The sequence below is a fragment of the Delphinapterus leucas genome, chromosome 17 (genome assembly GCF_059928025.1).
Source record: "Delphinapterus leucas isolate spDelLeu-1000000601 "Yukka" chromosome 17, BTC_Dleu_Yukka2, whole genome shotgun sequence".
In the NCBI taxonomy this organism is placed as follows: domain Eukaryota; kingdom Metazoa; phylum Chordata; class Mammalia; order Artiodactyla; family Monodontidae; genus Delphinapterus; species Delphinapterus leucas.
This window is the reverse complement of record NC_143145.1, coordinates 75655459-75672506: the sequence shown is the minus strand read 5'-3', so window position 1 is coordinate 75672506 and position 17048 is coordinate 75655459. Positions and strand designations below refer to the sequence as shown.

Sequence of the window (17048 nt, the reverse complement as noted above, 5' to 3'; positions counted from 1 at the left end):
AAAACTAATGACAACCATAAACTGCTAACTAACCATAAATGAACATCTTGATCAAATGCTCAAATGGTATCAGTGGTTTATATAAAGCAATTATTATTTCTCTTTACAAGTTTTAGAATAAAGTTCAGGGATATTTAAAGGACCCATTATTTACCAATGCTTCCCAATCTTAAAGATTTCATATTTTATTAGGAGGATGGTTGCCACTCAAATCTGCTATGTTAATAGGGATGTTTAGAGATGAGAATTTAGTTTTAAACATAAAAATGCTTCATGGCCTAACCTCATTTTATGCATTTACTCTGCTCTGGTAATTACTGAAGAACTTGGTGTAAGGATTTGTGTCAAATATCCTTATCTCCTCTCTGAAAATGGAAGACAAATAATTTCTTATTATGTGAGAGGGTCAGATTATGTACCCAACTGGTTAAAACATTAAATCATGCACTGTCTGTTGAAGCAAGTGCAGCTACATTTGCCATGCACAGTCTCTTTCTGCAGAGCTGTGGTCAAAATTCAGATGCTAAGCTGAGCCTGTCCCCTCCATTTGAGACTTCCATGAAAAAAAAAAACAGAAAAAGATTTTCTTAACCAGGCCTCCACAGAAACATGAAAAGCCATGAAAGAGGAAAGGAAATCTATCTATTAAATCTATGAATGTATCAGGGCGCAGGGGCAGGGAATAACTTAATTTTCTTTTACAGAAGCATCAGGCATATATATCTTTAAAGTGTAGATTTCTCAAAAGAGTGTAATTAAGTAAAATCTGGAATTATTCAACAAAGTAAGCTCTTTTTAAAACTTAGAAAATTGTGTTTTTATGAAAACAAAATACTGATTTGGACTATGGAGGATCTGGGTGGAACACACGCAAATTATCTCTGCCACTCAGGTGTTACTTCCTGTGTGTTGCCCTATTGGGTAGTTATTGTGGATAAACATCTCCAAAGGTCAAGGATTAACTAAGATCTGCAACTGGCTAAGTCCTATGATCACTGTTCAGTTTAACTTTTGACAAGCATTGTTTAGTCTGAGGACTTTCTTCTTTAAAAATGAATACTATTTTTATAGCTTTTCTTGTAAGTCTAAAATTAGTTTAAAATAAAGTTAAAAAAATACTGAACTTTAAAACATGGAGAAAGTACTACTTCCTGTATGCTTCTAGATTAAAAAAATTCAAAAGTGATTTCAAATACTTTAAAAACTATTCCATTTAAAGTATAAAACAAAGGCATTTATAAAATTTTAAATATACTGGCCAGTTCTTAGAAGTTATAGAGTGAAAGTATACTTCATTTAAACAGTAATTTGAACATGAAAGACAAAATCACTTACTTAAAAATGTGGGTTGTCAGGTAATAATGACATATATGTTAACTTTAACGGTTAGTTCTTAGAAATAAAAGTTACATGAAATAAATGTTCTCTGGCAAACAAATAAGAATCTCCAGCTAATATGTGCTTTATAAGTGTTTTAATTTGACTCAACGATAAATCATTAGGTATTACTACATTTACCTGTTACTTCTATTGCCCTAGTTTCTCCTATAAGCACAAAACTTGTAAGTTGTAAGGGAAGTGAAATACCTCATAAGTCTATCTCTAAATTTACTTTCTAGGTAGTCTGGAGTATATCATGCCTCTCCTTATAAAAATGAATACATTTAGGAATTAAGAACATAAACTATACCTCAAAAAATTAACAAAAACTATATCAAACACACTTAAAATTACCAGCATAGCCACTATTTTTTTTCTATTCAACTATATCCTCAATAGAAAATGCACATTATTACTCACATGACCATGGATAATGCCAGACAGTTCTGCAAAATTATTGTTTACTCAGTAAGTGTTTTTTAGAGTAAAATTGAATGCAAAGATAATTATTTCATAGATTGTCCATTTAATGACATAATTTACACTAAGTGTTCAGCAATACTGAACTGCCTAGTTCAAATGAACAGGAACACTTTGAGTCTAGCACGATCTTTAAAACATTAATGGAGTGTTCCTTAGAAAAGCTAAGTGTCCCAGTAAAATGCTGTATGTACAGTTACTGAAGAAGCCACACTTCACCAACAGCATGTTCTGTGTTATGTTTTATTTACAGCTTGCATTTCAGCTCTGTGAATACACAGAATAGTGTCCAAATATTACTCAGCCTCATTCATTATCTGTGGTAAAGTGATCTGCAGAAGACGAAGACCACATCTCTCTTATGTGGAAAGAAATGGAATCTCTCTCCCATTCTTGTTGTTCTTATACATCTCTCCACAGAATAATAGCTATTATTAAGAACTACAGCCTAGCAAGGTCAGCCTGGTTAAAATAAACTTGTTTCAAAACTTATTAGTCACTGATATTACTTGGATCTGTTTTTATTTCCCACATAAATAACTAAGTGAAAATACATTGAAACATATTCTGAATATAACAATTAATGTACTTTTATCGAAAGTATGAGAAAATAAAAATATATGTATATGTATGTGTCAGGGGGAGATGGGGATTTGGGGATCTTCAGACAGCAAAATTATTTCCCAAATAATTTACTATTTGTAATCAAATCTTCTGTCACCCAACATGCTCCTAGTAGGGAAATAAGGGGACACAGTCATTCACTTGTGCTTTAAAAGTTAATTTATTGGCTTGTTGTAAATTTAAAAAACATTAATTGAGTTACAAAGCACTTGCATTTCTTACCTAAGGACTTTTCAAGATAATCTGCTTCCTCATAAATCCACCTATATACCATTTTAAAATCAAAAGAGTATTAAACAAACATTTAGGACAATTTTTTTTTTTAATATACAGCACTCCTCTGCTTAAAAAATATTTTAAAAGGTAAGTATTGCCAAATTACCTCCTTTAAAAAATTGTTCAGGAGAGATTTTCACGAATTAAATTTATCTTACTCAAGATATTATAAACAAAGTAAACATTTAAGCAAAAAAGTTCCATCGTCAATGATCACTGATTTAGATTAACAATCTGAAGTAGACTAAGTAATAATTGCTTTAGAGAAACATTAGAGAGCTTTATGTGATCATCCACTGTAATTTAAAATAATGCTACAGGGAACTTAATCTTGGCTTGCTAACTTTTTCCTGATTGAGTATGTGAATATGAATACCTAATAATGCAGTTCAAGTACATAATGGTTTGCAATATTGGCAAATTTAATAGATTAAAGCAGTGTACATTCTCAGGGCCTATAATTCTTGTTTTATAATTATTGACATTGTTTTATACGAAGATCAAAGTCTAGATAGTTTTTGTGCTTTGATCTTTGAAATTGTTTTTAAGATTCCATGGTTAAATTTGAAGAAGTAGCTTACAGGAAATGCTACCCAAATTATTTTTCATGAGAAAATAAACAGAATCATGCAAACTTTGAGTATAGAAGCTCCTCTGCCTCACACTTGTGACCCAAAAGTTAATGAGAAAATGGAGAAAATATAATGAAGTACGTCAAGAAAGCCAAACAAGGCAGATAAAAGTCCCCGAATAGGTTGCTTATCAGCATTCCTTACTCAGTGATAAATAGCTTTTCCCTGAATATCTTCAGAGCATTTAGCGTTTGCTAACTGAATGCTTCATTACTGTTGGTCATTGATATAAAATAATATTTTTAGTTATTCATTTTCTTTCATTTGAAATTTAGAAGAGGCTTAAAAATGAAAAGATGAGTTTTTACTATATGTAAAATACAGCTTTTAAAAAATTCTGAAGCCTCAATGATTGTATTTGGTTTTCGTTATTTTTAACATATAATCACAATACTTGATGTATATGTTTTATTGTATGTAATTAGGCTCACAGTAATTTCTCATTAGAGAACACTAATTTGGAATGAGTGATGGAAGTTTCGTTAGAACTGGTGATGAATCAGAATTTTAAAATAGTTTTAAGGAGATGATTTATTACAACTACATTTATAATAAATTAGTTGGGTATGTATTGTGTTCTCTAATAAATTATGTGTTCTTGAAGAAGGGTAATCCAGTGCATAGCATCACATCTCGGATAGAGGAAATGCTCAATAAGTGTTTGACTGAATAAATGAATAATGAATTAACTAATGACAAAAAATGGTTCCCTTTAACAAATACAAAAGAACAGTTTTTAAAAGGCACAACACTGTCAAAGTATCACTTTTACAACTTTAAGTTTGTATATTGCATTACACTTTTCAAAGTAAGTTTGCACATCTTACTGTGTTCAATCCTCATAATGAACCCTGGTGTCAAAAGGCCTTAATATTTTTATTTTGCAAATATGGAAACTGAAGCACTGAGAGGCAAAGTGACTTGTTGATGAAAACAAACCAGTTATGTCATAGCTAGAATCCATGTCTTTTAACTTATTTCTCCATGCCATTTATTCTATTTATAAACAATCTTTAATTACCAGATTTAAGCCTGTCACAAGACTCTCTTGTTTTGGTTCTACCACCCATTGCTTTTATGTAATATTTTACATAATACTTCTACTCTAAATTCCTTTCGCTATAAATTAAGCAGAAATTAGAATGGAATACTTTTCTGTGCTCCCTCTGCTGTAGCAGCACAAAAGTGTGCTATTAAGATGAATTTAAGAATCTGGAAGCTTCCACTTCAGGCAACATGGTGGAATAGATGTCCTAGTGCAAAACGAATGGGCTATACTTTGTGGCAGGCAGAAGATAAAGCTTGGGGCCCAAGCGGGGCGTGTGTGTTTGTGTGTGTGTGTGTGTGCGCGTGTAATCCAAGACCTGTACACAAAGCCAAGAATTTGCAGAGACAGCACCCTCAGTAAGTGACTTAGAAAGAAACCTTGCTCCACAGAGAAGGACTGTGGGTATACTTGCCTGTCTCAGCCTTGACTTTGGGTAGAGGGGAAAAAAAACCCAGAAAGTCTCTCCTGTCTATTCCTACTCATAGGGTTGCAGTCTGGCTGATTTAGGGCTAGAACCCACACTATCTATGTTGTTCCCAATCCCCTTTCAAAATACTCAAGTTGAAAATGTAAAGTGATCTGAAGTTGATAGTAACACCAGCAGTCAGACAAAAGCAAACGCAAATTCTCTCTGGAGGTGTGAACTTTAAACTCAGGTCTTAAAAAAATGTCCAGAGATAAAATTCCAAGGAACATGGGCCCAGTAAACAAGCCATCCTGAGGCAGAGTTAAAAGAAAAGCAAACTACAGAATCAGACCCACAAAACAATGATGATGTGGAAATACCAGGTACAGAATGGAACACAAGTCTGGAACATCTCAGAGAATGAAGGCTGACACGGCCTGTGTGTGTGTGTGGGCACGCATGTGTGCGAGTATGTGCGCGCGTGCATGTGGGCGTGTGCACGCGTCAGTGTGTGTGTGCGTGCATGTGGGCGTGCGCACGCGCGCCTGTGCACGCGTGTGTGCGTGCGTGTCTGCACGCGCGTGTGCACGCATCTGCGCACACGTGTGTGAGTGCGTGCGCGTGCGTGTGTGCGAGCGCGCGTGTGTATGTGCGCGTGTGGTGAGGCTGCTGATGACAGGGTTTGCAGCTCAGGGTGGAGGGTGGAGCACACAGTTGTGGGAGGACGTCTAGGTTCTCCTTTGGCCTCTCCCCCCAAATTAACTGTCCCACCAACACAGTTTCCAACACTGGGTAAATAGAGCATTAAAACATGGTGGGTGCACAGTATGGGTTACTATACAGCAGTTAGAAGCAACAGATTAAATATACATAAAGTAATATGGATATATCTTTAAAAATATAGAGTGTAGTTAAACATTAAGAAGAATAATGATTTATAGAATATACATTTATGAAAATTAAACACATATGCACCCAAGATAATAACATATGTTTTATAAAAACACATACAAATAAAAAGATACACACCAAACACAGACTATTTGCCTCTGATGGGGAGGGGTATAATGGTGGCCATTAGCGATAAAATAGAATGAGTAAATAAAGCCAGAGGGCCTTGTTTGGGCCAGTTATAATTGTGTACCATGAACTAAGGGGCATAAGGCATGTGATCACTCAGTCCTATGAACCTGAGGTTAAAATAAAAAGAAGCAAGAAACAAACTCGATGGATGGGTTAAAGAGTAGAATAAACTGGCAGAGAAATCTAAAGATCCAAAGAAATTACCGAGAATGTAAATTAGAGGTGGAAAATACGAGGCAAAAAAGTCAAACAGCATGGAGTACAGAGAGAGATACAGAGCCTGAGGGAGGAAATACTCAAAGAGATAATGATTGTGAACATTCTACACTTCATGAAAGACACCATGACATGCAAGCATGATAAACAAACTAAGAACATCAAAGACAAGGAGAGCACGTTAAAGCTGTCCAAGAGGCAGACTACCTACTGAATAATTAAACCGAATAAAGGCTAACCTCTTCAGAACATGAGATATCCTCAAAGCCCTGTGAGGAAATCACTGTCAATCTAGACTTGTGCATCTAGCGAAATCACCTTTCAGGAATGAGGGCAAAAAGGAAAACATCTTCAATCCGGCAAAAACAAAGTTTAGACCGGTAGACCTTCACTAAGGTGCACTTAGAGTATGGACTTCAGGAAGGAGAAAATAAATGCTAGAAAATCTATTTCGTTACTAAGTATGGTTAAGTATTTTATACTGTTATTTTTAAAATCAATTTCCTTTTCAAAAACAATAGCACATTTCCAAAATATCAGAAGTTCCAAAGAATGCAGCATGAATTAACTGGGTTTAATTACCTGCTTTGCCTGTTTATATACGGCCTCAGCAGTTAGGTAGGATGCCAGACGATCACTTGGCAATCTGATACTAGCAATCTTTGAATCCTCCATACTATGCTGCATTGTGGCATATGGAATTATACTGTATTACATAATGCTGTAATTCAAATAATACAAATAAACTCCAAGTCCAAGAGGTGAGGCGTCAAGAGCAAATACTGCTATCTAATTTCTCAGTTGGTGTAAATGGAAACATTTAGGAAAGTTAATTCCAATACTGGCATAACCCTTATAGTTTACACTGGAGTCAAATGCTACAATCAGCCCTGTACTGAGCTCAATATTTACTCCTACAATAAACCTAATACTAATGTCTAGGGCAATTGCTGAATATATAATAGGTTTTTGTGTGTTCTTACACTGATAAATCTTATCAGTGTCTCACTTGAACATGAGTGGCCTTATATAACAAGAAATTTTGTTCTATGGAGCCACAGTATACAAAGTAATAAAGAACATTTATGGATGATTAAATATTGAAGTGAAGTTGAAGCATTTAATCTACTGCAAAACTCATTTAATGCAAACGTACCCTGGCAATATAGATATTATTGATATTATACTTGAAGGGAACATTTTCATCCAGTGTATCTCATGGAAATTTAATTTCCTTCTTCTCTGAGAACTTGGAATTTGTTAGACTGTGTCCATTTCCAGCACAAATTTCCATTAGTACATAAAGTGTATTCTTACATATTAGAGAAGAATTTGTGACTTTAAAAAAATCCCACAGTGTCAAATCTATTGCTGTGAAGGCACATTTACTATGACACTTGCAAATCACAATATGTATGAAGAAACTTAAAGAAAGCTACTTTAAGTTAATCATTATGTTGATTTTGATGTCAATTTCATGCCACCATGCAGTTTCTTTCTTTCTTTCTTTTTTTTGATGGGTTTTGTGACAAAGTACAGACTGGACTGATCTCAGATCAAACAGAAATTGGCACTTTTAAAACAAACAAAGCAATTACATTTGAAGAAATTAAAAACAAATAGATGAGCTAAGGACATTTAGGTTAGCTTTGAAAGATTTCTCTTCTTTCTTTTTAGCTTCTTTAAGATTTTACTTTGTACCTAAATAAAACATCAGAGTCTGGATACTGAATACCAAACAAAAAGCGGTTGTAGTTTAGTTCTAAGGGCTTATCATCAATTATTTCTGAATCAAAATAAGTTAAAAATACAACCAACAATTGCTTTATCTCAACTATTGCCAAAAATCGGCCTGGACATTTGCTGACTCCAAATCCAAATGGCATGTGGTAATACTTCAACTTTTTCCCTCTTTTAAAAAAGGTGGTTTTCTTCTTACCACTTTCTGTAAAACGATCAAATCTAAACTCCTGTAAAGAAGAAAACAGAGTGTTAAAATCAAAAATTTCCATGAAATAGTTTGAGTTCAGGTTCACACAGTTGCCAGCTCTCCCTGCCCATCTTTTTTTTTTTTTTTTTTTTTTTTTTGCGTTACACGGGCCTCTCACTGTTGTGGCCTCTCCCGTTGCGGAGCACAGGCCCCGGACGCGCAGGCTCAGCGGCCATGGTTCACGGGCCCAGCTGCTCCGCGGCATGTGGGATTTTCCCGGACCGGGGCACGAACCCGTGTCCCCTGCATCGGCAGGTGGACCCTCAACCACTGCGCCACCAGGGAAGCCCCTCCCTGCCCATCTTAAAAGGCTTCTTTTAACCCAGCAAACACCAGGAAGTAAAACTTAACTAAGTGCAAATCATGTATGAACTTTCAAAAAACCCCAGTGTTATTAGAAAATTACTTCTCCCATAACAAACAAGTACAAACTTTTCTATATGACTTTTCTTCACATTTCTCTCCTACGCTGAGTTTCCTAAGTATAGAGGCAGTATTTCTGTTTTTGTTCTCTAAGGTGGGTCTCCACATACGGGCACTTGAAATACCAATGTTGGGTAGAGGGAAGGGCTCCTGCAGAGCTACCATGGTTCGCGGACAGTGAATCCTACTGGCCCCAGAGGCTGCCTACCTGACGATCCCTCGTGTGCCCTTCTCTATCCCTTCCCATCAGCTACTGATGGATGAGAAGGATGAGTTTAGGATTTAGTGTTGGGATGAAATAGATATTAAATAATAAGATTCACATTAGGCACTAGAGAAGAACTAAGCCACAAAATCGGTCTGGCTTGTGTTTTGATGTTGTATCGACTTTCTCCTATGACAGCTCTATTTAGAATGAGTGTTCTTTGGGTTAACTCTCTTGGTTTCTGAGATGTTTTCACAAGTAAGTTATAGTACTTGTTCCAGAAAATTACGGGACTGGTTTATGGAGGGTGTTGGGTCCTCCATCTTAATTTACTCTCGTGTGAGTCTCTGAGAGGACACTGAAGGACCTTATTTTAGCCCATGGTGAATTAAACCACTGATTACATTAACGCACATGGCACGCATGACAATGACCAAGTCTTTCCCGTACGCGGTGCTCATTAGCATTAGGCCTGCTCAGCTCACAGCTTTGCTATGAACTATGAAGCCAAAGGCGAAGAAGCAGGTCAGACTGAAAGCATTTAGTTTATAGTGAAAACCCTACAGTTCACGTATAGATACTGAATCTGTCACAGATGATCTGATTTTCTCACTCAATGCCAGTATTCATGTCAGCAAAATCATTTCCTTTAAAAGTATTGGTTTTATCCCCAATTACCTAGGATACTGATGTTGATAAATATTCAAGCTTAGAGAACACATTTTGTGTGGTTTCTATTCCACCCCCTAAACTTGCAAGTTGATGAAATCATAATGGCAAAATTAATCTGCAACAGAGTGCAAATATATTTTCCCACAGATAGTTCTGGGATGTATCTGGATAGGATCTAACCAGTGCTAACCTAAAAGTATCTGTCCATCCTTGTAGTAAGGATAAGGACATTCTCTGTGGACATCCACTTTGTTACTGGAGATAGGATGGCTATACGGTACTCTCTCCCAGTAAATCTTTTTCCATTCCTGGGGCCCAAGCCTGCTTGCCTGGGTTCAGTACAGGTGCTTCCTCCTTCTTACTGACCCATCTGAGGAGACCAGCGCTCTTCCCAAGAGCTCCTTCCCTAGGCCAAACCAGTTGATGTCAATTGTGCCATGAAATGGTTTTCTATTCTGAAACGCTCTCCCTGTGGTCAGTCCTATGGTTTAAGCCAGAACATGCAAAAGGAAAACTTGGCTTGTATGACTTCATAGTGTACTGATATCATAAATAAACCAGAGACTGTCATGGCTTTTCTATATTTCCTCGTGCACGTGAACAGGCAGCTGAGAAGTCACAGTGACCAGCAAAGAATGCCGAAGTGCTCTCCCAGCCCTGCCATGTTCAGTTAGCGTACGTTCAATTCCCCCAAACATCTAGTCAACCAGTAAGGTCACTCCTCTAGTTTTCCATCACCTTCCATTCGATTTCCTCACAATAAATATCATAGAAATTCCTATTTAGTTGTTTATATTATGAAACAAGAAGGGAAAAGGCCAACTTCTTTTGCTCTGTGGCTACCATTAAGCTCAAAGGGCATATGGGCATAAATAGCTTTTTGAGTCAAAATTTCTGCTCAGTTTGTTTTCCGTTGCCAGGACATGGAGAACCCAAGCAGGAGCCAATTTTAGGAAGGGCTTGTGGCAGCTGCTAAGAATATAGTCTGGTTTTAGAAAAAAAGAAGGGGTGTAATAGTCTCACCCCAGAAATTCTGAGGTCACAGTGACATAGAACAAAAAGTTAGAAGGCTCAAGATGCTTTGATTTTTGATCTGGAACAACTTGAATACAGGATTTGTCATGTTGCAGTGACCATAATAGCTGGGTGCTTCACGATTAAAAAGGGTCAATTAAATGCAATATTATTCAATGGATAAGAATAGAGAAATCATAAGAGAAAAGCATGAGACACTGAAATTCCCCATCACTCCTCTACTGACTGTTGTGGCTGTTCCTCAACATCTTTCTTCTGCATGAGATCTCTCGAGGCACCAATTGTGGTAATCACATTGCTCTGGCCTCTCACTGATTTAGGATAGGGTGTATGAACCCATCTCTCGGTGCTACAGGGGAGGAGTGTATGGGGCCATCTGGGAGAAGTTCCCTTCTTGTGAAGAAAGAAAAACACGACAAAATGGTCCATCACTCTTCCTCCTCTAGACCTGGTTATATGTGAATATGATGCCTGCAAGGCTGCAGCTATGCTGTCACCAGGCTGAAGCTAGCCCTCAGGAGATGGCAAGCCAAGAAATCCCAGGAGATGGGAGGTGTCACACTGCCTTATTTATCTCCATATTTTCAAATCCCCACCAGAGTGCTGTGCACAGTGAGGTTCCATATATGTCTGTTGAATTAGTGAATAAATACATGACAATAAAGTATATTTTAAAAGCAATCTTCAAACTTTTGAAGAAAACAGAGATATTGAATGAATAAATAAAGATGGAGAGAATGAAGAGTAGATGAATATTCAAATAGAAAATGTTTACAAATAGAAAATGGTATAACATTTAGCACTAGAAATAAAGATTGGGTAGATGATACAATTTCCTGGATAGAGAAGAATTTTGGGTATAAGTGACTGAGGAACACTGCGTACCACCCTAATCTGTGTCCTCCAAATTTTATGTTTAGTTCAGTTCAACAGCTTTTTTTTAGCACTTCCTGTATGTGCAGCATTGAAGTTTGGTTGCTCAGTGGTTGCTCAGTTTATGTTTGTATCCTTGAAATGTACTAAATGGCACAATCTCTATTCCAGTTTGAGAGACAGACAAAAAATTATTGAGAGTATTTCCACATTTGTCATGACTAGTATATTCTAATAATAGTGGAAATAATCAAAAGAATGTTGATACAACAATTTTTATAGTGATTTAGAATTTTTTCAAGGGCTTTCAAATTTATAACTTTATAATCCTTACACCTCCGAGAAGTAGGTTGGGCAGACTTGCATGAGGTGAAATAAGGTTTTTCATCTTCAGAGCCTTGGCGGGGGCTTGGGGGTACGTCAAAGGCTTTGTAATTACTTTGTTGTTTCCCTGTGTCCTTACTTTAGGAGGCTATATGGTTAAGGTAATGCGTTACCATCTTAAATGTTGGCTGTTTCTTCCCTATGGCCCAGCCCTTTATACCTCAGCACCTCCATAGAAAAACCAACCAATAGATCTGGTCTTCTCCATAGCTCTATTTTTGGATGCTGCATTTTGGCAGAAAAGTAATCATCACCATTTACTGATTACTTGAGAGCCAGTGGCTAGAATTCTGGCTGACAACTGACAAATTTGAAGAAGCCTTCATAAAATTTTTAAAAAGTATCCATTCCTAGTTAATTAAGAGATCATCTAGATTTTCTTGGGTAGCATTTAGACCGATACAGAAAGAAGAAAAGAGAATTGGGAACAGGTGTTTCCTTTTGCTCTCTCTCATTGTTTTAATTTCACGTGCCAATTTTCTTTTCCACATCAGCACGTGCCACCTGACTGGCTAACATTACAATAAGCTAAGGAACCCATATTCAGGAAAAGAATAATTCTTAACACAGTTTATGTGTTGGTAGCTTATAGGCCCAATTAGGTTCCCGAACATTTTTTGTTTAGCCTACATTGTGTTTTAAACTTAATTTCTCCAAACATTTAAAAATTCTAAGCTTCACCCAGAAATCTGAAGTTTAAAAAAAATAATAAAAATGACTTGGTCACATCAGGTCTACATGCTTGTTAAGGACTGAGGGTTGGTTCCAAAGCAGTCACATGGTCTCCCTTAGATGCCTCCTGGGCTGTCCTTTCACCAGAGTTCTTACCACTCCTGATAGTATTGCTATATTTACACACAAGCCACCTCATCTACTGGATCTAATTAGGCCCAGTACACATTTGAATGTGCGATATCTGTAGTGATTTAACATTTCAACTGAAGTATATTTTCACTTTCAGAACCTTCATCCATCTCAGCACCTCCTATTTATTTCCTTCTATGGGTACTCTCCTGCATGACAGGCACTGAGAATTCAGAGAAGGTAAGGACAAGGTCTCTCCCCTCCTGGAACTTACAGTATATGGACGCACAGGCAAACAAGTAATTGCAAAATACCATGGGGTGTGCCCCATAACAAAGGTACACCCAGGCCACAGAGTGAGCAGTGGCAGATTCTCTGAGGAATGAGGCGGGAATCAGGGACAAAGAAGAGGTGATTAAAGGGGATTATTGTGGAGTCACCTGGAGTCTCTCCGTGGACAAGAGAGGCATTCAACAATAGAGAGATGGGTGAAGGGAGATATAACCTGTTTCTAGAATGAAATATTCTAGGGTCTCTTGGGCTTGAACATCCTGAAACCATGCCTCATTGGGTTGGGGGGAACCAATGTTCCACTAAGGCACCTCAGGTTCCATGTCCTCTGAGAATAACTATACTTATATCTGGAGTTGGTCTTTCTCATGATTTTAGCCTAAGAGCTATTGGCTACTTTCTATATCTAAGGGCTGGTCTTCTCATTCAAGATCTGTAGGGTACAAAAGTCAGGCAGTGAGGAGTATGAACTTCGGATGAGCTCCTGGGATAGTGCTGTACGTGACAAAGGCCAAGGATGGAATTTTCCAGAACTTTCTTCTCTTTTCTTACTGTGAGTGCATGATTGTTTTGGGATGGGCATCTTTTACACGAGCATCTATAGCATCTACTTATTGCCATCTTAAGTTATTAAGAACAAAAGGAATCAATCCATTAAGCCTGAGAGTGGTAAGTGCTCAGTAAATGTTTATAGAATGAATGATTACATAAGGCCTTGCCGAATCATATAAAATTGGTTCTGAACTATACCATGTTTTTTCTGTGCCGATAACTATGAGCATTCCGCAACTAATTTCAAGGAAACAATACCATAGCAAAAATTAGCTAGTTGATTTGAACATTAGTCAGGCATAGTTGGCTAATGTTAAGTCTAGTAAATAATAGAGAGTGCTCTTCAACTCAAGCTAGAGCTGCCCTAACGATGCTAAGTCAGAGTTCACAATACTGCAATTTTGTTCTTCCCACGGATTTAGTATGAGGCAAACCCGTCTGACTACTATTTATTATGTAAAGTTTGGGCATTGATATTTAGCATGCCACAGGAAAAGTATAAATCGACACACTTTCAAATGTTTACCTTTGATATTTAAATTCCTAAAAGTCTAACTCATGGTCTTTTCCATCATGGCGGCAGGGTTGGGGATAGAGAACAGGAGGATCTCTAAGACCTTAACAACAGTGGTGATTTGGTAAACATTTATTATTTTTTGATAACTTTAATGTTGATTTTACTATTGTGACATGAATAATAAACTTGATGACTAGCAGGATAATCACATAATAAAAATACTAAGCAGAAATTAAATTGAAAATTGTAGATAGAAATGAAATTTTTTAAATTTTAAAATATTTTTCAAATATTAGCTATTTACTTGCTTTACTTATTGACCACCTAGTTCCGTGTGGAATTTCTTTCTTTTTTTGATATTTACAAACATGGAGATGAAGCCTGTTGTCTGCAAAAATGTTCATTCACTCACCAATACCCTAATTCTGATCTGCTATCATTATTCACATAACACCTCTTCTGAAATACACAGAAACCATAAGTACATTCTCCCCTCACTTAAACAATTTTGCCTTTGCTGATGAAATAAATGCTAATTATCTCATTGTATTTGAAGTCTGTCCTTTTCTTATTAATTTCCAAAATTCAACAAGATTTTAATCCAGCCTGGCTGAAAAACATCTTAGAAACGGGGTTTAAAAGTGGTTCAGCTCTAAACTGCTCAAAAAGAGCACAGAAGTTTCCCTTTGAAAAATGGCATTTTATATACAAAAACCACTGCAGCAACAACGTGACTTCCTGAGAAGCACAGAAGATGACTCTGCTCAATTTGCATGCAGGTGGTGAACCTCTGAAGTGGTATTAAGGGATGAGCCAAGGTGGATTAATTTCCAGTCTTTGATATTCATTAACTCCAGCTTCAGAAAAAAATACAAGGAGATGACACAATTACCCTCAGAGCTTTACCTGTGAGCAGCAGCTTTACAATCTCAAGTTCATAATGCCATCCTAATTGATCAAGAAGGGGCACATACCTTTAGTAAGAGGTGAAAAAGTAGATGAGCTTAACGCTGGCAAGGACGGTATCTGACTCTGGGACAGTCAACCTCACTCTGGAAACACTTAGCAGAAGAGTCATTATTTATTCTCTAAGCCACCTGTCAATAGCTAGCCCTCCATGGGTTTTAATAATTCTCTGGCAAGCAAAACTTAATTTAGGCCTAAAGTGAATAGTGTCCATCAAGGTATCAACGTTCATTGCATTTGAGGGAACTGGAGTTTAGTCTCATCGCTGTATTTCTCTTTATAGATCGTGAAACCTTTGAAAGAGAGATCCTTAAGGAAACCTTTCAGTAAATAGGAAAATGTTCCCATTGGAAGGAAAAACAGGAGTCATTAAGTTCTCTCAAATTCTTTCTGGAACAAGATGGTAAGAGAAAAAGAGATCACGAGGGAGAGGAATGTGCGTGCAGTATCTAAGAGGGAGCAATACCGGCTTGATGTTTATTTACCTCTGGAGCTTCAAAGATTTCAGGGTCATAATGTAAGACGGGAGGAAAGATGCCTACAAAGTCTCCCTTTCGCAGACAGCAGTCCTGGCTCTCTAAGCGTAGTGTCAAGTCCTCTTGAACGACACGAAAGATGCCAGAAAAGGAGCATAGTCGCAAGACCTCAAGAATGGTGCTTTCTGAAAGAAACAAGCAAGCAACATTTTATTAAAATGTGACTGCTCCTGAAAAGTGCTCTCAATTTGCCATTAAAGCGCATAAACAATAGCTGTGATTGACAGGGAAATCCTTTCCCAATCAGATCCATTGAGCACCCGGAAGGAGCCAATGGGGGCTCTGAATGGGAGTGAGGAGGGGAGGGATGAGACAGCTGTAGCCCAGCCCCCAAAGCTCTGGGCATTTCACAGGCAGGAGACAACAGCGCTGTACTGGGGCAGAAAGTCATTAATTAGGAACTTTGTAGGCAAGAATGATCTGCAAGAGAGGAAGTCTGTGTTGGGGCATACACACTGGAAATTAAAACCGTATCCCAGTTAAAGTACACCACTGGTGGGTTATTTCACCAACCTTCGGAACAGCGATGCCTTCAAAGCCAGGCTTAGGCATTTACTAACCACTTAGGCAGTTAATAGTAAAGTAATTGTAGTAGTGCTTTCTGAGATAGCTTAACACTTAATTTCTTTTATGCTGGTTGTAAATAAAATGTGAGTCAGCATTTGCTGGAAAAATTTCAAAGGGAAAATACTTTAATAGGAATCCGAAGAAAACCGTATTTCCCCCAGCATCCAGGGAAAATAACAGCCACCACCATAACCTGGAAGATTCCAGAAGCTGAACGTCCTTGCTTTCCCAGTGGCCTTCACCTTTTGCTCCTAGCACGACAGATTTTATGGCTAATTTCCGGCAATTTATCCTGGCAGTTTGAGGAGGAATTCCTTTGGGAATAATATGCATAATTTGCATAAATCATTCTGATAGCATGCATATCAGCATGTAGCTCCTGTCTAGGTCTGCATCTTTGCCTTCATAATCAAAACTGACTATGTTTTCACCAGCGTGAATGGGTCTTAGAATAAAAAGCTTGCCTCTCTAATCAGCAATGCGAAAAAAGAGCTCCAAATTGAGCGTTCTTTCCCCCTTCACATGGTAACAAATGGCTGTATTTATGGCTTGAAATTTAGAATCTCTCTCTCTCTCTCTCTCACACACACACACACACACACAGAGGCCAGTTTCTTAGTGTTCAGCAAAGGTCTGAAATGTAGAATAACCAATTATTAGATTATAGAGGCGGGCAGGTCAGTGAGGGCTTGCGTCAGGCAAAAAATAAAAATAAATGCTATTTCCCCCAAATTGAAATCTATGCATAGCTTGCACAGGGCTATCAAGTAGCTTTGGGGACCTTCTCCCAGGAGGTTTCTCCCTAAGCATTCATTTGTCTAAAGAAATGAGGCTGCGGTCAGCTCTGTGTGGCCAGTGTGGTGATTCGATATGACGTACAGTGAGGCTGTGCATATTCTTTTGGACTGCCTTCGTTATTATAATCAGGCAGAGTCAAATCGGTTTGTTGGTGACAGGGCCAGAAAAGAACTTTGGTTTTGGAACATGGACTCCACTGCAGATAGCCACAAGGCACCTGACACGACGGATTTCAGCTGGCAGGACACCAGCGACCAACATTTCTATGGTGAAAAGCAAGGGTCAGCTTC

At 37.7% G+C, this 17048-nt stretch overlaps 1 protein-coding gene across 1 annotated transcript in view; it reads right to left on the bottom strand.

Moving 5' to 3' along the window:
- Positions 1–695: 695 nt before the first annotated feature.
- The window catches only part of CYP7B1 (cytochrome P450 family 7 subfamily B member 1), a 188547-nt gene continuing 172194 nt past the window's right edge, over positions 696–17048 (bottom strand). Inside the window, exons 5-6 of the mRNA XM_022595293.2 lie at positions 15343–15518; positions 696–8115 (exon numbers count right to left, since the gene is read on the bottom strand). Coding sequence (XP_022451001.2) covers positions 7828–8115; positions 15343–15518 — 464 coding nt within the window. The 3' untranslated portion in view covers positions 696–7827. The remainder of the gene's footprint in view (positions 8116–15342; positions 15519–17048) is intronic.